This window comes from Diplodia corticola (assembly GCF_001883845.1).
Source record: "Diplodia corticola strain CBS 112549 chromosome Unknown scaffold33, whole genome shotgun sequence".
In the NCBI taxonomy this organism is placed as follows: Eukaryota; Fungi; Ascomycota; class Dothideomycetes; order Botryosphaeriales; family Botryosphaeriaceae; genus Diplodia; species Diplodia corticola.
The window spans coordinates 263,799-286,645 of NW_017971512.1; the positions used below are offsets into that span (position 1 = coordinate 263,799).

Sequence of the window (22,847 nt, forward strand, 5' to 3'; positions counted from 1 at the left end):
ATCATAGTTGGCCGGCCAATAACGATAGAGGTTCCTTCTGCCGATCAGGCCGGTGTCCTGTACCACATGAGGACCATTAAGCGCTTCTTAGAGCTTCGGACAATGGTGGATGTGCCATGAGTGGCGACGACCCTTATATCCCTTATCGTCGGACAGACACGTCCATGTGATCGACACAGACTAGCCTTGCTTGAAAGACAACGTCCGTCAAAGCCTCCATATGACTACAGAAAATAAGTCATTCAGGTCTTTGATCAATAGGTAGTTTCGGCGGACGGAATTGCACGACACTGTAACAGCAAGGTAGCAGCCCCATCGGACAAAGATAGTGTTATACAGACGGACAGAAAACCTACAAGAAACCCCTATACATGCTTGCGCCCTCACAAAAGAAACCCAGAAAAGATACCCATCTTGACTCCGCCGGCACCAACCGTTCTACAAATCCAGCGATGTGTGTGTGTTTGTGTTGGAAACTCCCGAAGAAAAGATGAAAGGAATGCTCGGCCTATGCCAGTAAAAAAAATGACATGGAATGCGTACGCCTCCTCTTCTTAGCTTTGATGTCAGATGCAGCAATTTTTCTTTGGATACAAACTATGAAATACAAGAGCCTACAGCGCTCCAACGGGACGACGACCGAGTTCGGTTTGTACTACAACACTCACTGGGGCTTCAGTGCGGTCCTGAGGGCACCTGCAAGCCTTTGGTAGTCTTTCAACAACTCATCAATGTCTCCGATCTTCAAGTCCTGGGCGTTCTTGGCATCGATAAACTTCTTGACCGGAGGCGCCGTCTTGCTCAACTCGTCAAGCCGTTTAAGGGCGACGGCGGCCTTCGGATCAGCCTTCGAGTCAGTCTCGGGCCCGGGAGAAGGTGAAGATGTCGGCGCAGGTCGGGCTGGCTCTGGCTTGGCCTTCTCAGCCGGAAGGGTCGGTGTCGTGGGAGCTGGGACGGGCGAGGTGTTCGCCCTGCCGAACTTTGGAAGCATGTTCATGCCACCGAATCCACGCAGCGGGTTGAGGGTGCTGCCCAGATTCCGCATCGACTCCACGGCGGAAGCACCGGCACTGGTTGGTGTTGATGCTTGTGGCGGAGGGCTCGTAAGAGGGTCAGTACCCTTGTCAGCAGGGGTGAACGCCACGCGTCTGCTGCTTGCGCCACTCTTGGCACTGTCGACGCTACGCTCTCGGAGAGGGCGACGGCCACCAAAGAGATCAGTCACCTTGCTGTCCCGGGTCGATTCTGTTGCCTCTTCGTTGATAGAACTGCTCCCGCTGGCATTGTCGTCCATCGGCGGCGGAGTGCTGACAAGCTTGCGAACGTCTTCGAGAGTCTTCGGCTGGACCACCTCGTTCTTGCCTCCGGTTTGCTGCTCTTTCAGACGGCCGAACAAGAACTTGAGGCTATTATCAAGCGTCTGATTAATCGACTCGAACGCCTGGTCTGCGCTGTCTAACACGGCCTGCCGTGCTGCATCGCTGGCTGCTTCAATCCTGTTGGTTTGTTGCTGGATCAAATTGCTCAAGCGTCGCTGAGACTTGTCCATTGGTGACGGAGCCTCTCCTTTCCCGTCTTCACCGCCCGGAGCGAGACCCGATTGGGCGGGGGTAATGCCAAGATCCATGGGCGGAGGAGCATCACCAGGTGTGATGGGTCTGACAGACTTGTTGGGGCCACCCGGAAGCTCATCCGCCCGAAGTGTTGAGAGATCCACGTTTTCAAGGAAGGCAATGGAGGCTTCCAAGTTCACCAGACAGTACGCAGCTTCGCCGTCAATTTTGCTCGCGGTCCGGAACCTCTGGATAAAGAACAAGTTGCTGATGACGCAAATGCTGTCCGGTGGACTGGTAATCAGCGTGTAAATCAGTGTCGGCAGAATCTCATCGGCCGAGGATGAGCTCGGGAAAATGTGCGACAAGGCCTCGACGATGTTTTTGTGAGCCGCAGTCAGGTGCTGCAGCTTTCCTTGCGGGAATCTCTCGTCGTTCATCCTTTGGATGCTTTCACGCGCTGCGGCAAGCATTTCGGGGATTTCCTCTTTCTTGTCCTCCATGGACTTCCGCATCTCGGGTGTAATCTCCTCACCATGTCCGAGGAGTTCCTTCAGGCCGATACCGACAAGTGAGAGAGCGGCTGTGCGTGAGCGGAGTTTCTCGTCGCGTTCAGCGTCGTCGGTACTCCGGTGGCGCCATATCCGGGGGTATATCTGTAGTGGACCCTGGTTAACTTCCGCTTGGCGGGAAATACGAAGGAAAAGGGGGCGGGCAGAGAGGGTACAGAACGACCACGATCTCACCTTCTCACAGACAGCCCTCTCGACGGCCTCTTCCAGAGCGGTTCTCTTGAGCTCTAGCAATCTCCGTGCCTTCTTGCGGTCTGAAATCTCCGAGACGGTGAGCATCTGCTGCTCCTGGCCCGAGTCGGACGTTTTCCGAGCATTGCGCGAGGCTGTGGATGTACGCGAAGCGAGCGATGTGGTAGAGCCCTGGCGGGACAGTCTTGTCGAGAGAGCGGCAATGTGGGTGTCTATCTGGGAGCCAGCGCGGACGTAGAACTCTTGGAACAGGTTTGCCAGAGAGTCTATGTCAATGGGACTGGGGTGCACGCGAGCGGAGAGCGACTCGAGGAACCTTGGGCTGGTCAGCACTTGGAGGGCAGCAGACGGTGGCGGCGCATACCTCTCGGCCAGGCTCCTGATCTCGATGGGCAGGTCGTCGAACGACTGCGGGAGGGCGACGTCGCCGTCACGGTCGTCGTCGTGGGCATCGCCGTCCTCGGAGCGGGTGGCGAAGACGTCGCCGGTCTCGCTCTGGTCGCTGTCCTGGTGGGCAAAGGCGGTGGGATGCAGAATCTCGGGAATGGTAGCTCCCACGGTGCTCGCGCGGCTGCGATGGCGGGGGCCCTGCGGGGCCGAGTCGAAGCGACTGAAGCTCTTGGAGGCGTGGATGACGCGGGGACGGTCGTCTTCCTGGGCCATGGTTTCGGTGGTGCAGTCAGGGAGCAGAGTGGTGCGGACGCATGTCGCGGAGATGTAATTGCGGGTTGCTATTGATAGACAAGAGAAGCTCTGGCACACGCACGAGACACTTCGGTGCCCGCGGAGCTCAGGCAGAAGCCAGGGCGGCGGCCGATAAGATAAGGGGCGAGGGTCCGGAGCTGGTCTTATGACGCGGTTGCGCACGAACACCACACCCCAGCATCCGCCCAACGCTCCAGCTCCCTCTCACTCCTCACGCCTCCTGGCAATTATCCCCTCGCCCTCCCATATCCGCGCCTCAGCTCCTGCTGCCGCCTCCTCTCCAGCTTGCCCCCGCTCTGTCATGCCTGCCGCCTTTCTCTAGCAGCCGTTGCCACCATGACCACCAGGTACCGCTTCCGCAGCTCTGCCGGCAGAGCTGCCGCCGCCCTCGTCACCACCCTGCTCTCCGTCGCCGCCCTCCACCCCGTGCAAGCCGAGCTCGCCCCCGGCCATGGCGATGGCTCTGGCATCCTGCCAGTGCTCCCTCCGGGCGCTCCCACCCCGGATGCGCCCAGGCAGCAGCTGGCAAGGGATATGGACTTCGTGAGTACGCTCGGCCCGAAAGCCGATCGCTGGAGATGCTGATACCGCTGTCGCAACAGACGCTGAAGCACATCTTCCACCATGGAACCCACAAGTACCCCGGCCTGCACCGCCGCTTGGACATCCACCCCGACGCTCCCTTGTGGGTCACTTCCGCGGACGACCCCACGCACAGGGAGCCCGCCCCGCCCCTCCGCGCCCGCTCGCAGGCCCTCAACATCGAGCGCCTCGCCGACCGGACCCCCGAGGCCATCAACCACATCCTCGACACCAAGCGTCTGACCGGACGCGATGTCGTCTTCACCGCCGACGCCTGGACCGTCGATGAGATCGCTGGTCCCAACGTGACGGACAAAGAGAGCGTGCTCACCTTCGCGAGGATGGCAGCAAACGCCTACGTCACCGATCCCACCAAGCCCGATTGGTCCGATGTAAGGGGAGGCTTCAACTACACAGAGGATTTTGGTTGGGAGTCAGACGGTCTCCGTGGCCACATCTTCGCCGACACCGAGAATTCCACTGTTGTAATCGGCCTCAAGGGCACCTCGCCAGCCGTCTTCGATGGTTCCGAAACGACCACCAACGACAAGGTGAACGACAACCTCTTCTTTGGCTGTTGCTGTGGCCAAGGTGGTTCCTACATGTGGCTGCAGGTCTGTGACTGCATGACCTCCACCTACAGCTGCAACTCGACCTGCTTGGTGGAGAGCATCAAGGAGAAGGGCAAGAACCGTTACTTCTATGCCGTTCAGGATCTCTACCATAATGTCACCGCTCTGTACCCCGACGCTGACGTCTGGATTTCCGGGCATTCCCTTGGAGGCGCCACGGGCAGTCTGCTTGGCCTGTCTTACGGCCTTCCCGTCATTACCTACGAGGCGCCAGGTGAGGCCATGGCGGCTTCCCGGCTGGGACTGCCCACTCCGCCGGACTACCACCTTGGCAGACATCAAGACAGAACAGGCTCTGGCATATACCATTTTGGCCACACAGCAGATCCCATGTACATGGGCTTGTGCAACACAGCAACTTCCGTTTGCACCATTGCTGGCTATGCTATGCAAAGCGTCTGCCACTCTGGCTCGGTGTGTACCTACGATACCGTCGGAGATCTCGGCTGGCGCGTAGGAGCCGGAACGCACCGGATCCAGGAGGTCATTCACGACGTTCTCGAAAAGTATGACGAGGTCCCTCCGTGCACCCCGGACATCAGTTGCACCGACTGTTACAACTGGAAATTCTACGAGAGCAATGGCTCCGACACCACTACGAGCTCTATGAGCAGCACAGCGACGACCACCCAGTCGAGGACCGAGACGTGCAAGACTCCCGGCTGGTGGGGATGCCTGGATGAGAGCACTACATCTGGTCCTGTGACCACATCCACGAGCATCATTACGTCCACAACTTGCGACACGCCTGGATGGTTCGGTTGCAACGACAAGACGACTCATATTGTCATCACAACCTCCAGGACCGTCTTCCCCGTTCCCACTACGACTATTACTTCGACCACGACTTCGACCTCAACTTCGACCTCGGAGACGACTTCGACCACCACATGCGAGACTCCTGGTTGGTTCGGCTGCAACGACCCTACAAGTACGACCACTTCCACGACCACATCCGCTTCGACGTCAACCTCGACCTGCGCCACGCCTGGTTGGCTGGGTTGCAACGATCCCACAACCACAACCACAACCACCACACCGGCAACCTCTGCGACACCCAAGCCATCCCTGAGCTCTGTTCCTTCGAGTACCGCAGCCTCCACGACTTCGAGCTGCACTTCCAAGAACTGGTTCGGCCTTATTTGCGTCGATCCTTCGCCCACCGACACGCCGGCTCCCTCCCCAACACCGCACCACAAGTGCGCTCACAGGGACTTGCTTGGACGCTGCAAGGAGTGGAAGGAAGAGGAGGATGAACTGTGATGGCACGTCGGAACTACCATGAACGAGACAAGTCATGGATTTCATTCGCTTAGAAATTCAGCAGCACTGCGCATGGCGTTTTGTTTAAGGCAGGCGTCTTTGGTATTTGTTTTTTTTTCTTTTTCTTCATGATACCGCAAGGAGGGAAACGGATGATGGGCGTAGATTGAGTATTCAACGTCCATATATACATAGTTTTGATGTGATCTTTTATTGAGATCGAGTTTATATGAACACAGATTTTTGATTAGAGTGCGTATGTATGACATGTCCTTTAGTTCATGTCCTGGCTGTGTGGTGCGATGCTGCATGCAACTTAATGGCTCGATTAATAGCAATAAGGAACTCCCTGGCTAAAAGCGGAAGGTGAGCAAACACCCCTGGAGCTTCCCAGGAGATAGTGACGGTTAGGCGCTTAGTGGGATGTGTCCAAGTCATTGATCGTATGCTTCTAGTATCCGTCCAAATACACATCCAAGCCCGAGGAAACACGAAAAATTCGAGACCGGTACAGAGCATTGGAAATGTAGCCACATTTGTAGTTTCAGTCTCCTCACCCGTCGGACGAGCATATCAAAGAAAGATATTGACTACGAAACGTTATGACTCAAGGGACAATCTAGCAGTGTCGACGAGGTCTTGGCCAGATCTCCACAGGACCCATGGATAGGCGGTACCAAACCGGTTGCATCTGGTGTGGAACACGAGGCCCGCCGGATTGACGCGGCAGCCAGCAACGTAGCGTGCCGTCTCTCCGGCTCGCGTCGTTGGGAGTTGAGTGATGATGAATAATTGTTTTTTTGAGGTGTGAGCGGTGAGACGGAAAGAGGCGTGGCAGGCTGCAGATGCATCAGATAAGATCTATCCATGACACAATGACGTGCTGGACATGTCGTTTACGGGAGAAGTCGTGCGGCCGGCGGGTTTTTTGTTTCGTGACTGCTGAGGATCCATGGAAGTCCGCAAAAGCCCGAGGCCGAGAACGGGGGCACGTGTTTGCGCTCCAGGAAGGCGCAGCCAATCAGGGCAGCACCCAGTTCGCTCCCAGATCACGTCAACTGAATAGTGCATCGTCCGCGCCTATCGAGACCTAGCATTGGAGCCGGGGGGCGTGGAAACTCCTCCACCGAATGCCCCAGCCCTGTCGTACCGCGAGTCCCTTCCTGTCTTCGCGAGCCCTCCGTTGCAAGAGCGCGCGGCTGTCCCCGGCCCAAATTTGCGCCCGACGGCATAGTCATACCCAAAATGAGCACAATGTGGGAGATACGACGCCCGTCGTTGCTCCCTCGCACACCATCGCGCGCAGATATCCACCGCGCTCCGCTCCGCTTAAAAATCAACCACCTCAGCCGCGAATAAGCCCACCAGCCCTTCTTCTGTCCGACGCGCCCACTTCTCCGACGAGAGCATCCCGCTTCCGCTTCCGCATCCCACCCCGCCCGCAAGGCCACCCCTCTCTCAATGGCGCCCAAAACGCCCCTCTCGTCCGTCCTGCCGCCGCTGCTGTTCGGAACCGCCACCTTCAACCACCAGTACAACAAGGACCCCTACGCGCTCGACACCACCGGCCTGGTGCGCTCCGCGCTCGAGAAGGGCATCCGCGCCTTCGACACGTCGCCCTACTACGGGCCCTCGGAGTCGCTGCTCGGCGCCGCCCTCTCGACGCCCTTCGTGCGCCAAAACTTCCCGCGCGAGGAATACTTCCTCCTCACAAAGGTCGGCCGCGTCGCGTCCGACGAGTTCGACTACAGCCCGGAGTGGGTGCGGGCGTCGGTGGCGCGCAGCCTGCGCCGGCTGCAGACGCCGTACCTCGACGTCGTCTACTGCCACGACGTCGAGTTCGTGTCGGACGACGAGGTGGTGGCGGCGGTGCGCGAGCTGCGGCGGCTGCGCGACGCGCCCGCCAGCACCGTCCGCCACGTCGGCATCTCGGGCTACCCCGTCGCGACGCTGTGCCGGCTGGCGGAGCGCGTGCTGCGCGACACGGGCGAGCCGCTCGACGCCGTCATGAGCTACGCCAACTTCACCCTCCAGAACACGACGCTCGCCACCGCCGGCGTGCGCCGCCTGCGCGCCGCCGGCGTCGACGTCGTCCCCAACGCCAGCCCGCTCGGCATGGGCCTGCTGCGCCGCGAGGGCGTGCCCGTCGGCAGCATGGGCGACTTCCATCCCGCCTGCGCCGAGCTGCGCGCCGCCGTCCGCGACGCGTCGGACCTGTGCGACATGCACGGCGAACGGCTCGAGGTCATCGCCATCCGCTTCGCGCTCGAGACGTGGCTGCACGCCGGGGCGGAGGTGGGCTCGCGCGGCGACCCGGCGAGCGGCGTGCCGTGGAAGCGGGAGCGGATCGAGGAGGTCGGCGGGCAGAAGCTGGGCGTGAGCGTCATGGGGGTCAGCCAGCCGGCGGAGCTGGACAAGACGATGATGGTGTGGCGCAGCATCCTCGACGGGCTCGAGGACGGGCAGAGCGTCGCGGACCGTGCGGGGCGGTGGAAGAGGGCGCACGAGTGGAGCCTGAACCGCAAGCGCGCGGTGCAGATGCTGGCCGAGGGCGTGCAGGAGTGCCTGGCCGACTGGGTCGACTACGCGTGGGACAGCCCCGGCGACGGCTTCGTCAACATGCGGGCCAAGAGGAGGCAGGCCGAGGAGGGCGAGGTCGGCAAGCAGAAGACGCTCACGGGCAAGGAGGCCGAGGCGGAGGCGCCCTGGCTCACGCCCGCGGCCAGTCCCGAGCCCGAGGCGGCGGCGGCGGCGGCCACAGAGCTGCCGTTGAGGTGACGATTGGGGTGGTCGATGAGCTTGTTCACGACAGGGCGTTTTTTTTGCTTTTGGAAGGGAAATATCACTCCGGCGGCGTGGGTCAATTAGCGCTTCGGCAGCATGATGCATGCCTGTACGACGCCATTGTTTGGGTATCTGATCGTCGCTTTGTCACGAGAGAGACGCATGTACGTGGGCGAGTGTAGAAGGCTAAGAAATCAAGGAAGAAAGGCCGAAGGATGCGTGGAAAGCACCGGTGAAGAGAGTCGTATTGTTGCAACTGTGCTGCATGCAGAGTTAGACGTCCCAGGCCATCGAATAGGAGGCAGGCTGAATCAGTGGCACGGCGGGAATAAAGGCTGGGGAGAGCGGCAGTGACGCAATTGAGAGAGAGGCACAGAGGCAGCACAGCCTTTTGGGCGGAGATCCGCCCGTGCAGGGCGGGAGGCCAGCACAGCTGCAGCGGTCTCGAGCAGTGCGAGCAGTGCGAGCAGTGCGCTCAGAGCGCAGCGCGCGGCGGGGGAGGGCAGGTGGGCAGCTGGAGTGTGCGGGATCGGAGAGCAGGTCGGTCGCGGTGAGATTGCAGGTGTTTGTTCGGAGCGTGCGTCATGCCGCGGTGGACAGGGCTCTCTGGGCTCTCTGGGCTCTCTGGCTGTGCCCCCGCGTGCGTTGAGCGAGCAGCCATGGCCAGAGCAGCGAAGAGGAGCACATGCAGCCGGCCCTCCCGCGCCACCGGAACACCAGCCTCTGCCAGCGAGCGCAGCAGTCGCCCTCAAACAACAAGCCTTGCCACGCTGCCTGACGAGCCCCCGCCGTCGGCCCACGTTGGCCAGAGCATCATCCTTGCATCGTAGCTCGCCCGTCGACAGCGCACCGCCCGCCTCAGCCCAAACAGCTAACGCCCAAGCCCTCCCGCTGGCTTACCACAACCCACCTCTCGCCTTCCTTAACCCAGCCAAAACCCCCCGTTACGCCATCCGCCGTCTGCAAATCGCAACCGCCCGTCGCCTGTCCACGCGACCGCCGGGCCACACCGCACCCAGCCCTGCGATAAGCTTCCGCTCCAGGATGCGCCGCGGGTAAGGCGCTGTCTTGCTTTGACCGTCCAGGTGACACACGCCAGATACAGAGCGACGCCTGCTTGCGCGAGCCAGCCGAGCCCTGCACCAAAACCTCTGCTCGGACTCCTGACGCCAGGCCGACGCCCAACCCGCCCGTCCTCGCAGCAATGGGCAACAACTCCAGCAGAGAGGGGCGCCCCGGCACGTCGCTGGGCCACTCGAGGTCGCACGATGGCCACTCGCACGGCTCGCAGCAAGGCGCCCAGAACCAATCCGGCGACCGCATGTACTCGTCGCGCAGCGGCCGCAGCAGCCGCCCCGACCTCTCCTTCCTCGGCATCAACACCAGCTCCGACAGAGACCCTCCCGAGTTCACCAGGCGCGAGACCAGAGCCGAGCGTGAGGCCCGGAAGCGGGAGAAGGAGCGGATACTGAGGGAGCAGGAGCGCGAGCGGAGCGTGCGCGAGGAGGGTGTTGATGGAGGATACCTGGTCACTCTGGGCACCTACACCGGCCCCGAGGATTTTAGCAAATCAACAGTCCGCCAGCTGATGGTATGCCGTTCTCTTGCTTCAATGCCGCAGTGGAGCTGATCATCCCAGATTGAACGCCGTGTGGCTCCGTTCTGGAAGGGCCTCAATGACCACGAAGACACATGGACCGAGGCTCAGCTGGTGTGCATCGTCAATGACCGCCCGCTGCCCGCCCCGGACGAGCCTCTCCCTGCCGATTTGGAGCCCGCGCGGACCGCCGATTCGAAGAACCCAAAGTCATCCGAGCAGAGCCTCAACGGCCTGATGGTGCCCATCACCGGCAGAACGCCCTCCAGCACCTCGGATGCCTCCGGCCGTCTTTCCCCCGGCCAGAGTGCCTTTTCGCTTCCTTCGGCCACTTCGCCTCTCGGTAACACATCCTCATCATCTCCCTTCTTCCGCGGCCGCGCCAAGACTCTCGCGGCCTTGACAACGTCCTCGAAGAATAACTCGCAAACTGATATGACGCCCCAAGAGGTCATGCTGCCCAAGGACCCTTACGTGAACGGCCAACGACTCGAAGCATTCCTGTACAAAGACGCCTCCGAGTGCCCCATCTGCTTTCTTTACTATCCTCCCTACCTGAACATGACTAGGTGTTGCGACCAGCCCATCTGCTCCGAATGCTTCGTCCAGATCAAGCGGCCCGATCCCCATCCGCCCGAGCACCACGATCCAAACGACCCGAACGCCCCGCCCCCTTCGACCGAGCCTCAAGACGACTGCATGTTGGTATCCGAACCTGCCGCGTGTCCCTTCTGCAAGCAGCCAGAATTTGGTGTTACATATGAAGCGCCCCCGTTCAGGAAAGGCCTTGCGTACCAGGGCCAGACCATTCAGCCTTCGGCCATGTCTTCGGCATCCTCTCTTGCAGCTCCTACGTCGACAGAGGGTGGAGGTGGAAGGAAGCGGGGCAAATCGCTATCAGCAAACTCACCGCAGGTCATCACGACGGATATGGTGCGTCCGGATTGGGCCAAGAAACTCGCAGACGCACGAGCGCACGCGCTGCGGAGATCTGCCGCTGCGACCGCCCTACACAATGCCGCATACGTCATTGGCAACAACTCGTCGGACAGCAGAGGATTCACTCTAGGTAGGAGGAGAAGAAATCTCTTGAGCAACGACAGCCCAAACAGTAGCGGCACAGGAACGCCACGAAATGGATCCAGCGACCCTCTGACTCAGCTTCTAGGTTCGGCAGGCAGAGAGCGCGGATCGGAAAGCCAGCAGCAGGATTCTTCGGGACGGCATGGCTCGCGGAGAAGTCGCATGGAGGATCTCGAGGAACTCATGATGATGGAGGCGATCAGGCTCAGTCTTGCTGCGGAAGAGGAACGGAAACGGAAGGAGGAGAAGGAGGCGGATAAGAAGGCCAAAAAGGAAGAGAAGAAGAAGGCCAAGGAGGAGAAGAAGGCTCAGAAGTACGGCCGCAAGACTGGTTTCTTCCCCGTCGATGTCCCGGAGGATGCTCCTCAGCCTGGCCCTTCTGCACAGGGCGATTCGAAAGGGAAATCGATCGACCGTTCCGGAGCCGGATTCAACCCCATGTGCGAGCCCACGTCGACGCTCAACACCGGAGCCTCCTCGTCGGCGCGCGCAGATCCGCAGAAGCACCTTGAGGAGAGCAGAGCACGCATTCAGAAGCCCTCAGACTCGGTTGGTCCCGCTTCCCCCCTCGACCTCACCGGGCAGACATCTCATCGCATGGCACTCCGACAGCTCTCCAATGCGTCCTCATCAGCGTCCTCGCTCGCCGAATCGGAAGAAGCAGACTCGCTGCGCCAAAACGGTCAGGACGTGAACTCTGGATCTTCCTTTGAGCCATCCCCTAACAACAGTGGCTTGAGCCTCGGAGGCGGGGCTTCCGCGTCCGATCCTCATGTTGGATCCGACACGCCTCCCGGCGGCGGCGCCGGTACCGAGCCCATGTTCAACTTCAGGAGCTTAGCGGCCGTCATCGGCAACGAGGACGAGCGGGAAAAGTCTCAGACCGAGCACCTCGAAGACATCGGCCCCTCCACTCCGTCCCCCAACAACGAGAAGTCCAGTCACGAAGCGATGAGAGCGGGGGACGGAGCTGCCGCATCGACCATCCCCACGTTGTCCCCGGCAGCTGCAGCAGACGGCAACGTGACTCGCAGTCGCGGAGATTCGGGCGAGAGCTCCAGCAGCAGCGCGCCACCGCCCGTCTTCATCACGCCTGCCAGCCCGCCGCCTGACGGGAAGGCTCCGTGGTTGCCGATGCCGGATTTTGGCGACAACGAGTTGGATCAGAAGAGTGTCGGGGACGTGCAGATTGACGAGCGGCAACAAGAGCATGAACATCAGAGGCAGCGGCATGAGACTGATTCTCATTGATTGACTCTTTTTTGGTTTGAGAGAAAGGTCAGCAGTATAAGCATGGGGGGAAGGGAAGGAACAAAGATGGAATTATTCTTCTTTTTTTTTCCTCTCTTCGATTCATCCATCCATCCATCAATGCAAATGGGAGTTTTTTTTTTTGCAACATTCAGACCCAGACGCGAAGGGGGGTATGCATCAATTGTTTTTTTTTACTCTTTCCTTTTTCCTCTTTTTCTTCTTTCTTCGCTTCTCTCCACTCCACTCCACACTCGACATTCATGGCGTAAAGGTATATATATATATATACTTGCGGAGAGACAAGACGGGCGGAACGCAGGCCTGGCTTTTTTCATCGATTATTGTCTCCGGGGGGGAGGGGGGGCTTCCAATCACGTGGTTTGTACGTGCGTGCGTGCTTGCATAGCATCGTCGTCGTCATCTACGGGGGCGGAGGGGGCTTGATGCTGCTCCTTCACCCCCTCTCCCCTCCCCCCTTCCTCCCCCTTTCAGTTTTAGGCGCTGCTGACTGGTATTTGCTGGCTCTTTCACCCCTTTCCTTTCCTTCCCCCCTCCCTTTTCCCATTTCTCACGGTGCTGGCGGATGTTTTCAATGATTTTTTTTCCTCCTGTTTTTTTTTGTTTTTCCAAAGAAGGGGTGCTGGCTGGGGCGTTTCTTTTTTTTTCTGGTTTTTTCTCTCTCTATATCTCTCTTCTTTCCCGGAGCGGGTCGGGGCTGGGGCGTCCATAAGGGCGTGGGGAGTGAGAATTGAGTTCGGTGTGGCGTGGCGTGGCGTGGAAGTGGCAGCAGCTGTTGGGGGGCCGAGAGATTGGGGGTTTTATTTATTCCTTTTTTTTTTTTTGCAACCCTTTGCTATTAAACACTTTACTTCTACTTCTTCTTCACGAGTGGGGGAGGTTTTTTTTTTTTCTTTCTCCAATGCAATGCGGATAGGATGGTTTTACCCTCCTCTTGCTTTTTCTTCTGGCTTGATGGGGATGGGGTGGGGTGGGGTGGGGTAGGGGGTTCCTTTGTGGTTGGTGTTGCACTTAGCGTTGTTATGGGCAGTAAGGACGGGTGGGCCAAGTATACGCATTGGTAGAGAGAGATGGGAGGGTGGGAGGAAGGGAAGAAGGGGGGCATGGACGGACAATCGGGGGGTGGGGGGTTCTTTTTTTTTTTTTCAAGTTTGTGGTGTGTGCGCGTGCGCGTGTCTTTACCTGTCACTGGAGCATATAGCGGAATTTCTTTTCTTTCCAAATGGGTGGTATTGATGTTGTTGTCGTCCCCTTGGTTCGTGATATTTCTCTTTTTCTTTCTGTGTGCGCGCGCGAGTGAGTGTTCTAATGCGGAGATAATTGTGGCTAAAGCCGAGCTCTCGCTCTCGCTTCTTCCTTGGAGGTGTGGATTGGTGCTCGTAGGTGCATCTATAACGTTCTGCTATAGGAAAGGAACGGGGTAGAAGTCTAGGTCGTTAGTGATTTTTGTGGTTGATACTTTGATGTACATATCGCGTATTCCAATTTGAGACCTCGCTGATGGATGTAAATATAAATTGTAGGTACATCTCGTCGAGCGTATTAAAAGGCGTTGTGGAGTTTGGCAGACAAGGCCTCACGTGTGTCAACAAATTCAGCATTAGTGTCCCTTTGTTTTGGGCATCTCTGAATTTTTAGTAAGCAGTTTGGTTAGACGTAAAAGTCCGGTAGCGCTCTTCGGGGACGTCCGAATGCGTTATGGAGACAGGGAATACAGCCAGGGTATTGAACAGGGCATGTATGCATCCTGCCGTTGACCCGGGTGACAATTCGAAAGAACGCCACTGACCACTTGGCCGAGCTAAACACAGCAATAGTGATTCGATGCCAAGTAATTGTGAGCATATGGTTCCGTTCCTAAAGCCATTTCGTAGCGTGGCTGCTTACATGCTTCTTCCAACGGCAGCCTTGTTCGCCTGTATTTACCATCATGAACATAAGGCACGAGAAAAAGAAAAACGTACATGGTGCTTTCAGCGCTAGGTATAGTAAGGATAGGTAGCCCTTTAAGAAATTCACTAGAGATATGGCGTGGTAATAGTAGCTCTTGGTGAACAGTAGTAGCTAGCAAAAGTGACACGATGCGAGAGGCTGAACTTCGCACCCAGTACTTTCGTAAAATTACGCCACCAACAATTACGCAGCCTGTGCGACACAGTAATTGGGCTTTGGCACCCGATCTATCAACCAATGATATGGTATTACTTATCTCAGAAAAGGTCTGACGGACAAGTGTTGCCTGACGAGGCGGATCTCTCGTTTGGCTGGCTTCTTAACCCTAGTCAGAAGTCTGCCTTGCCGAATAAGCCATGACCTACATAGCCGGTTATCTCTACCTTTTTGAGACGGCTGCAAGCTGAAACTGCACTGACACGTCAGCCTCGAGCACCCGATAATACTTGCAACCGCTGCAACCGGCCATTTGCATCGGAGCTGAAAGCGAAAGCGAGAGCCTTTTCGCCATTCGACATTCCTTTCTAGCGCTACGTAGCTCGTAAAACGTGGGCTGGCCGAGCATACATGCTATATAACTGGCAGCAGGTTCCGTGTTTTTCTCAGCATTCGAGGATTTCGCCAAACCTTCTCGACCCGTTCTCTTGTCTCGATGACCTGCCTTCGATTGTATCAGTAAAGAACCCAAGTGAGCTGCGAGTGAGAAGCCTTGCATGAATTTGATTTTTTCAATACTGACATTGTTCGACGGCAGCAAAAATGGAGGACGAGGCTGACAATCCCCGTCAGCCTTCCCCGTCATATCCTGCCGAGGAAGAAAAACTAGTCCATCCGGAAAACTCAACGCCGGGACTGGACTTTGGTGGAGACAATCTGCCTCTCTTTCTTCCCTCCTCTTCCTCGGCAAATGTCCTCGAGCAAGAAACCCCTGAAACTAGCGAACGCAGTGTACATGGCGACATGACGAATGTCCCTGGCAATGGCACTGATGTACCTGGCAGTGCAACGGATGTACCTGGGAGTGCAACGGATGTACCTGACAGTGCAAAAGATGTACCTGACAGTGCAACAGTTGTACTTGACAACGAAACAGTACCAGTAGCCACAGAAGTAAGTATGCTCGGGCATTAAACTGTTGAGTTTGTTCCTGATATATCCAGCCCCGAAACCCTACTGAGCAGAGAATGGAAGGGTTGAATCCGCGACAAATACACCAAGTCGTTGAACTTTTCAGTCGATTTCAACAGTTGATAGCCACGTCTACACGCCCAAATCAACCCCCAGCACGCGAGGATACAAACACGTCACCCTCTGCGGCTCAGGATCTCGTAACCTACACAATTCGATCTAAAACGTCGAAGAATGACTCGTATTGGGCTCCTCAGAATGTAAGTGAGGAGGAATGGGACCGGATGCATGTGGAGGGATATGGCTCGGTCCTTGAGATGAGAAAAGATGGCTATCTCAGCAAGACACGGACAGGAAACAAGTTCAGCGCGTTGATTGATGAGACGATGGTCATCCACTCACCTTACCTCATCAAAATCATGCCAGAACTCGTCGGATACTATCCGAGTTCCAAGAACGCCGGCGGAAAGCTCAGTGTTGGCAACCAGATGATGAAAGTCTCACGGCCCTATCGAATGTTTGGTGGCGCACGCAACAACATTCAGAGAGTGCGTGAGAAGTATCAGACCCAACTCAAAGAGGAACGGTTCGGATCTGACCAAAGCCGAGAAGATCTGGAGCTGACCGTCAAGCACATTGAGAAGCTTGAACATGAGCTGGACAAGGTCTTGAAGGAACCGATTGAGATGGAACAACAGGGATATCGGCAGAATCCGCCAGTCGCTTCGTTTGATATGCTGTGGCTGCTTTTCCGCCCGGGAGAATTGGTGTACACCAAGATTGACGATGAGTGGGCATGCTGCATGGTGCTGATCCCATTTTGGGGCGGCGGGCAGATCCTGGACGACACGTGGACACCAGTCCATCTCATCTTGAAACTCTGGTTTCTTGATTTCAATGGTGACAGCATTTGAACGATTCATGGCAGATTGAAGCATCAGCGCTGACGTAATCTTTAGGGAAGGTTTTGGATCGCAGACGGCATGAGCTCCGCATCGAAAACTTCACTGGGCAGAGAAACATTCTTGCCCTTGATGCATATCCCATCAAGTATCACCCTGATCCGAGCCTGAGGGAAAAGCTCACGAATCGTGGGAAAAAGTACATGACCTTTCTGCAGAGCCTTGCACCCCAATGCGTCTACGATGGATTTGTGTTCAAGGATCAAGACCACAAGAAGACCATGAAGGAGAGACATTTCGTGAGCTCCACTCGTACAATATCTGGACCTGACAACGGTTGACTAAACAGAACAGTACAACGGAAAAGTAGTGGTGGATCCAGTCTTCCATTGCCGAGAGTACGGTCCTCCAGACTTCGGACCAGAGTCCTGGGTCCAGAAAACAGACATCTGGCGCTCAGACAACAACAGCAGTGGGGAAATGAAGAAGTATGTGGACATAGACCCAAGCAAGGAGAACAACAATCTGGAAGACTCGCATTATCTGTTGCTTGCGAGGTACATCAGAGGGTTCACCTTGGCGACGAGGCAATGGGGTAAGTTCGAACTCTACATCATGGCGGATGCGCTTTTCTAAAAGTCACTTGTCTAGTATGGTTGGATGTGGAAAACATGGAAAAATGTAAGTCTACCCAAACTTCAAAGCACGGCTATATGCCAAAGCATTTCGGACACAGACCCAAGAACCGAAAGCGACCGCGACGGCCCAATCAAGGAGCTACAAATCTCTCCGGAGGATTTGCGCATGATCAAGGCGTTCACGCCGAAGTTGGATTCGCGCCAAAGATCTTCCGGCGGAGAACAGGCTCCAGTTTCGTTCGACCCAATAGCGGGGAAAGGAGAGGGGCGCATCATGCTCCTGTATGGCAAACCCGGCACCGGAAAGACTTTCACAGTCGAATGCCTGGCCGAAGATACAGGTGATTAGCTCCTCTGGTCAGCTGGAAATTTTCAGTAACGCTGAGATGTTGACAGGGAGGCCACTGCTTCGCTTATCGTGCAAGGAGCTAGGTAGGTGAGATGTCAACCAGATGGTGATCTGTAACTGACGTCTCTTAGGCATAAATCCTGTCACCCTTGAAGATCGACTATGGAAATGGTTTAGGATGGCTGAAGAATGGCAAGGAATCCTCCTCATTGACGAAGCAGATGTGTACCTCCATCAAAGAGGTCTGTCAGACTCGTTGAAAAGTGAGACGATTGTGACTGGTAAGACCCCTCACGCTTTCCTCTACGTGGCTTTTGTCAGCGGACACTAAGATTTGTACCAAGTTTTCCTGCGCGCCCTTGAGTACTACCGAGGGATCCTCTTTCTCACGGCAAACAAAATGAGCAAATTCGACGACGCCATCCTCAACCGGATATCTCCCCTGGTTCATATGCCCGGTCTTGAACCCCTTCAACGACGACAGCTCATCGAGAAGTATAAGGACAAGATCGGAAAAGATGGCAGATATGATGTACGCGACGGAGCCCGGGAAAAGTTCGAGCAGATTGCGGATTCTCGTTCGAATTTCAACGGACGCGAAATCAAGACGAGTGAGTGACTCAACATCTAAAGGTCCTGTTTTGACTTGGAAAATAACAATGGATTCAGTCTTCCACATGGCGGTTGCGCTTGCGACGGAAAAGCACTCTCGGTATGGCAACAAACCTGGGGGGATAAGCATTGACGCGGAGTCCGTCGCAAAGATCATGCAGAACATGGTAAAGTTCCGTGCTCACCAGGAGAAATTGACGAGTGGAGGAACAGAGGCTTTTCAACAGCTTCATCAAATCGAATCGATCCAGAAACAAGCTCATGATGAAAACATGTGGGGAAATTAGGTTGGTATCCTTCGTGCTTGCTAGCATGTGTTGATTTTTTCAGAAAATGAGGGTCATTTGATACTTTTTCGGTTTCTCTTTCCTACATCCCTCTTTACTAAACTTCTCATAAGCAACAAGTATTGGAGATCACATCGTTAAGTTGTCCATAGCTTCGTCAAATCAATTTGTTGAACTAGCGAATGCCAATGAAATTCGGCCTGTCTCATTTGTGGCAAGATCTGACCTCTCAACTTGATGTGTGCCCTGAGTGTATATCCGCCAACGAAATGTAAAGTACGCCAAAGAACATTGATACTCAGCTCATGAATGCCTCTTCCCTAAAACGAAGATTTCCAATCGGAACTTCATTCAACGCGCTACGTTGATACCATCCTCTTTGGAGATGTTTCGTGAGCCGTGCATCCCCGTGGAATGTCACAAACAAGATCCTCGTGTTCTTATGCCGACCGGCGTGTTCATGAAGAAGTCGGAAAAACTCTTGGTCGAACCTCTCATCCCCGCTTTGCACGAACTCGAAACAATAGATCAACCCAAACACCGGGCGTTGGAGCTGCTGCAAACACTTTTCCAACAGCCCAATCTCCCAGCAATCTCTCTGAGGCTGGCTGATCCGTTTGTGGAGGAAGCCGGAAAGTTGCTCTGCCATTTCCACGCACATGGTCCGAAGAGTAGTCGGGTGGTCCGGGCCGGCTTTCCAAGACAGCAAGGGCAGAGAATCCTTTACTGCGCTCTGCACAAGCTGGCAGCTCACCGCCAGAAGCTGTTTCGAGTAGTGTCCCGTGTCAGGGGCGCGAACCAGGTAATTCCACGGCCTATTCGTATCATTTAGCCAAGTGTCGAGGGTTTGCCGCAATTCTCGCAGAACACTCACTCCATCGGTACCAAGCGGCTTGAGTTTGGGATCTCTGGGGCTTCCCTGTGTTTGATACATGGGGCTGCCGGCCGCTTCAGGTTTGTTCTCAGAATGTGGTGTGGATTCGGGCTCGGGCTTCGGTGTTGGAATTGCTATCTCAGCGCTTCGGGCGGGTCCTTCCATCGCCTTGACCTTGCTTGCACGCATGGTGCACAGCAGCTCTCGGGCGAAGACTGCAGCATTCTTGGCCGCATGGAATTGCCATTTGTCGTTCTTGTGGGAGTCGGCGTAGTCGGATATGCCGCGTATGACGAGAATGTTTCTGTTGACACTGGCGCCTGCTGCTTCCATCTCGATGCAGAGCGCTCCGCCACAGTCTTTGCTGATTTTGTCCCTTCTTTCTGCATCTTTGATGACCGAGTTACCCGTGGCAATCCTGCCCATGTGGAATACGAATCGATTCTCCGAGCGCTCTGGACGTGTAACAAGCCGTGACCTGTCGCACGATTCACAGGTCAGCTCAGGATCTTCGTGGATGTATCCAGCCTCGAACAAATAATCCTGATCTCTACTCGGCATTGCGGATCCGTTCAATCGGTTGAGCCTCATGAGATGGTCATCGAACTTTGTCTTCCCAAGCCTGTGATTCGACTTGATGGAACCAAGCGCCTGCTTGGTGGACCAGTCCGGTTCTGGAATGTGGCCTCTCATCTCGAATCGGCCGTTAGCTGTGGCCTTGCCTCGATCGTGATAGACGACTGCGTCTCCCCCATCATCAGGCCATCCGACGACTACGTCGCCGAGGTAGATTTCGTCCAACGGGTCCCTTTTACTGCTTGGGCGGGGGACGCCACCGCCGATGCCGACCAGCAAGGCGATCTTGATGTTCGCAAAGCTCCTGAAAAGTGCATACGTTAAGCGACTGGCGTTGACATTGCCCGATTCGCCGTTTGGAAGGCATGCTATGACGACTCGATGGTCGTGCATTCTCCCGCAGAAGTATTGGACGTCGTCCCACCGCGCGTCGATGGATGATGGAGTATCGTAATCGTCGTCGAGCATCAGCCTTGCCGGGTCCAACTCGACGTCTGGGAGTGCACAGATCCATGCCACATTGTAGTCTTCTGCAGCTGGCGGTTCGACGTTTGTTGTCATCACGGCGGATATTGGCGAGCAGCTGGACTGAAGATTGAAAATGAATCGTTGAGTGTGACGGAAAAATGGATATTTAACTGTCAAAGCTGGAGCAGATGCGCCCTCACGACTTGCTTACTTTGCATACTCGGCTGCGACCGGACTCGCTACTTCCAGCAGCCGGTCAGTCTATTATGAGCAGCCAAGACGAGCCACGTCATTTGGCTTGCTTCTCAGCTCGCGTGCGGCGCATTGCCCATGCCTGTTCCTGCACGCCATGTCGCCTGCATGCAGCCTCTCACATAAGCCCAATCAAAAAACCGGAAGTGATTGGAGGAGCGAAAGATACCTCAGTAACCTGGATTATGTTGTTTTTTAATACGTATCTTTACGTAACGTGATTGATGATCGTCCACGATGCACTCACGAATGGCCGACTGGATCGTTTCTTGTGAGGGACAAATCCCGGAGAAGCGAACCAAGAAATGGTCACGAATACGTGTGGTACGGTCTATACCACAAGCAACAAATTCGACGGATGCGGTATATATGTACATACAATAGCCCATATCCCCAGATCCCCACGCCCCCGAGCATCACCTTCAGCCGTACATCCAAGGGCAAACCGTCCGTCTGTCCGTCCGTCACCCATCGCCATGAAACTGTCTCGCATATCCATCCTCCCCTGTCTCCCGAGCGCCACCCTATCATCCAGCTGCTTCTACCCCGCCGGCAACCAGGACGAGGGCCTCGTCCCCTGCAGCGCCGGCACCACCGGCAGCTCCAACAGCATCTGCTGCAACGAGGGCGAGACGTGCTGGAGCCCGGGCCTCTGCCAGGCCGTCGCCGTCAACGCCTCCGTGTCGACCCAGTTCACGCGCTCGTCCTGCACCGACCCCACCTGGCAGGCCGACGAGTGCATGAGCTTCTGCGTCCAGGGTACGTGATACCCACCCACCCATTCACCCATCCCCTTCCCCTAACCTTCCCGCCCGTCTCTCACAAACACAAACACAAACAGAACGCCCCACAACATCCGAACCCGTCCACTACTGCGGCAACGGCGTCTTCTGCTGCGACCATCCCGACTGCTGCGACGACCGCGCCGCCGCCGACCAGCTCCTCACCATCGGCGTGCCGTCCGCCACCGCCGTCGCCTCGCAGACCGCCGCGGGAGCCGCAACAGCAACAGCGACGACGACGAGGACGGTGACGACGATAAGCAAGTTCTCGGCCAAGATCGCCATCGGCGTCGCGGTGCCGGTGGGTGCGGTGCTGGTGCTGGGGGTGGCGGTGGGGAGTTGGGTGTTGGGGAGGAGGAAGGGGCGGGGGGAGGGGAGGGGGATGGGGATGGGGGCGGCGGTGGGGGCGGTGGGGGGAGGAGGAGGAGGAGGTGTGGCGGGTGTTGCGGAGGTGGAGAAGGGGGAAGTGGAGGGCGAGGGGTTGGAGGAGGAGCACCGGCGGCAGCGGCGGCGGGGGGTCGACGTTTTTGAGATTCCCGCGGGAGGGGCGCCGCGCCACACCAAGGCGGAGCTGGCGGCGGCGGAGCACGTTGCCTCGGAGGTTGCGGGGCAGCCTAGGTCGGAACTGCCGTGATTGGGGACGGGTTTGGGATGGGGGCGGGTGGGGGCAGATGTTTTTTCGAATATGTAAGTTGGCGTGGATGGGCGGTGGCGTTGTGATACGAGATTACGACGGTGTTGGTATTGGACGTTTTTTCTTCTTTTTTTTTTTGCAGGGAAAAAAGGCATAAAATGCGCAATAGGCATGATGTTTTCTTACTCTACCTAGGAACAAAAGTTGCTTGATGGCATTCCCAAGCTCTGATGCGGCGAAGATGGAACAGACCTCTTTACCCCTCGCCTTTAAGTCATCCATGCCTCCTTGTATATGCCCCCATTTTCTGAAGGCGTGGGCCAATCACTTAATTTCATCACCACCGAGGAGCGATGGTTGCACTCGGCTTCTGACGTCAGACAAATTGAAGGCAAGGAGCTGAACGAAAGAAGCAACTACGCCCAGAATCCTGACATTGCGAAGCTCGAACTGGGGCCGTCTCTTTCTTGAATTGCTCTGGTCGTTGAACGGTCGAGAAGATCTTGTATTGGGTATTAGTTGTCTGCAAGTAGAGTAGCTACATCCACCGTACAGTTCGAAGCCGCTTTCCAGCAGCTCGAGTATTGTCTCACTTGGGGTGCACTGCGGTTAACAGTGTTCAAGGAGGCATAGAAATTGCAAGTTAATCCTCCTAGAGACTTCGAACTAACTAGAGCTCAAAGTATAGCTGTACATATGAAGATTGGTTGACATCACTTCCTGATTTTTCTCAAGCACACGGAACGAGAACACAATGAAAGAGGAAGACGTTTTCGTAAGGCAGAAAGCTGCTCTGCCCAATTTGTGTAGTTCGCTGTCAGTTTACGGATTGCTGAGACTGGCGAGTGGGATCCTTTCTCAGCCAAGGACTCTACATTTATTCGGTGACCAAGTAGTCTCCATGTATTTCGAAAAAAGACCAGGAGAAGACAGATAGAGTAATTGTAAAGGTTTGCCCTTGGCCACCACGCCACGCCACGCCACGCCACCAACGCAGGCCCTCCCGAGGGTGAAAGAGATACTGAAGTGAGCCCAAGCTGGTATACAATCTAGCGTGGTCAGTTGATGTATTCTGTCGAAATACATGTCTACGATAGAAACCATATTACTGGGTCTGTTTATACTTTGACTGAAAATCAAGTTGAGCCCACAGCTTC

At 56.2% G+C, this 22,847-nt stretch overlaps 7 protein-coding genes across 7 annotated transcripts; 5 read left to right on the plus strand and 2 right to left on the minus strand.

The window, feature by feature from the left end:
- Window positions 1–664: 664 nt before the first annotated feature.
- Window positions 665–2,980, minus strand: BKCO1_3300070 (vps9 domain protein; the record flags this gene model as incomplete). The annotated part of the gene is made up of 3 exons (XM_020274571.1): window positions 665–2,209; window positions 2,300–2,633; window positions 2,682–2,980. 3 exons carry the CDS (start codon window positions 2,978–2,980, stop codon window positions 665–667), a joined length of 2,178 nt encoding a protein of 725 aa, XP_020129392.1.
- Window positions 2,981–3,358: 378 nt separating this feature from the next.
- BKCO1_3300071 (autophagy related lipase atg15) lies at window positions 3,359–5,499 on the plus strand (the record flags this gene model as incomplete). The annotated part of the gene is made up of 2 exons (XM_020274572.1): window positions 3,359–3,565; window positions 3,625–5,499. 2 exons carry the CDS (start codon window positions 3,359–3,361, stop codon window positions 5,497–5,499), a joined length of 2,082 nt encoding a protein of 693 aa, XP_020129393.1.
- A 1,461-nt stretch (window positions 5,500–6,960) lies between these two features.
- BKCO1_3300072 (l-galactose dehydrogenase (l-)) lies at window positions 6,961–8,277 on the plus strand (the record flags this gene model as incomplete). Its single annotated transcript, XM_020274573.1, has 1 exon — window positions 6,961–8,277. One exon carries the CDS (start codon window positions 6,961–6,963, stop codon window positions 8,275–8,277), a length of 1,317 nt encoding a protein of 438 aa, XP_020129394.1.
- Window positions 8,278–9,487: 1,210 nt separating this feature from the next.
- On the plus strand, window positions 9,488–12,214 carry BKCO1_3300073 (c2h2 zinc finger protein; the record flags this gene model as incomplete). Its single annotated transcript, XM_020274574.1, has 2 exons — window positions 9,488–9,874; window positions 9,923–12,214. The coding sequence occupies 2 exons, from the start codon at window positions 9,488–9,490 to the stop codon at window positions 12,212–12,214; spliced, it is 2,679 nt and encodes an 892-aa protein (XP_020129395.1).
- Window positions 12,215–14,947: 2,733 nt separating this feature from the next.
- BKCO1_3300074 (p-loop containing nucleoside triphosphate hydrolase) lies at window positions 14,948–18,104 on the plus strand (the record flags this gene model as incomplete). Its single annotated transcript, XM_020274575.1, has 10 exons — window positions 14,948–15,298; window positions 15,349–16,216; window positions 16,276–16,517; window positions 16,573–16,813; window positions 16,870–16,899; window positions 16,955–17,197; window positions 17,253–17,288; window positions 17,337–17,486; window positions 17,550–17,816; window positions 17,875–18,104. The coding sequence occupies 10 exons, from the start codon at window positions 14,948–14,950 to the stop codon at window positions 18,102–18,104; spliced, it is 2,658 nt and encodes an 885-aa protein (XP_020129396.1).
- A 785-nt stretch (window positions 18,105–18,889) lies between these two features.
- Window positions 18,890–20,115, minus strand: BKCO1_3300075 (kinesin light chain; the record flags this gene model as incomplete). Its single annotated transcript, XM_020274576.1, has 2 exons — window positions 18,890–18,919; window positions 18,979–20,115. 2 exons carry the CDS (start codon window positions 20,113–20,115, stop codon window positions 18,890–18,892), a joined length of 1,167 nt encoding a protein of 388 aa, XP_020129397.1.
- Window positions 20,116–20,750: 635 nt separating this feature from the next.
- Window positions 20,751–21,690, plus strand: BKCO1_3300076 (uncharacterized protein; the record flags this gene model as incomplete). Its single annotated transcript, XM_020274577.1, has 2 exons — window positions 20,751–21,033; window positions 21,116–21,690. The coding sequence occupies 2 exons, from the start codon at window positions 20,751–20,753 to the stop codon at window positions 21,688–21,690; spliced, it is 858 nt and encodes a 285-aa protein (XP_020129398.1).
- Between the last annotated feature and the right edge of the window lie 1,157 nt (window positions 21,691–22,847).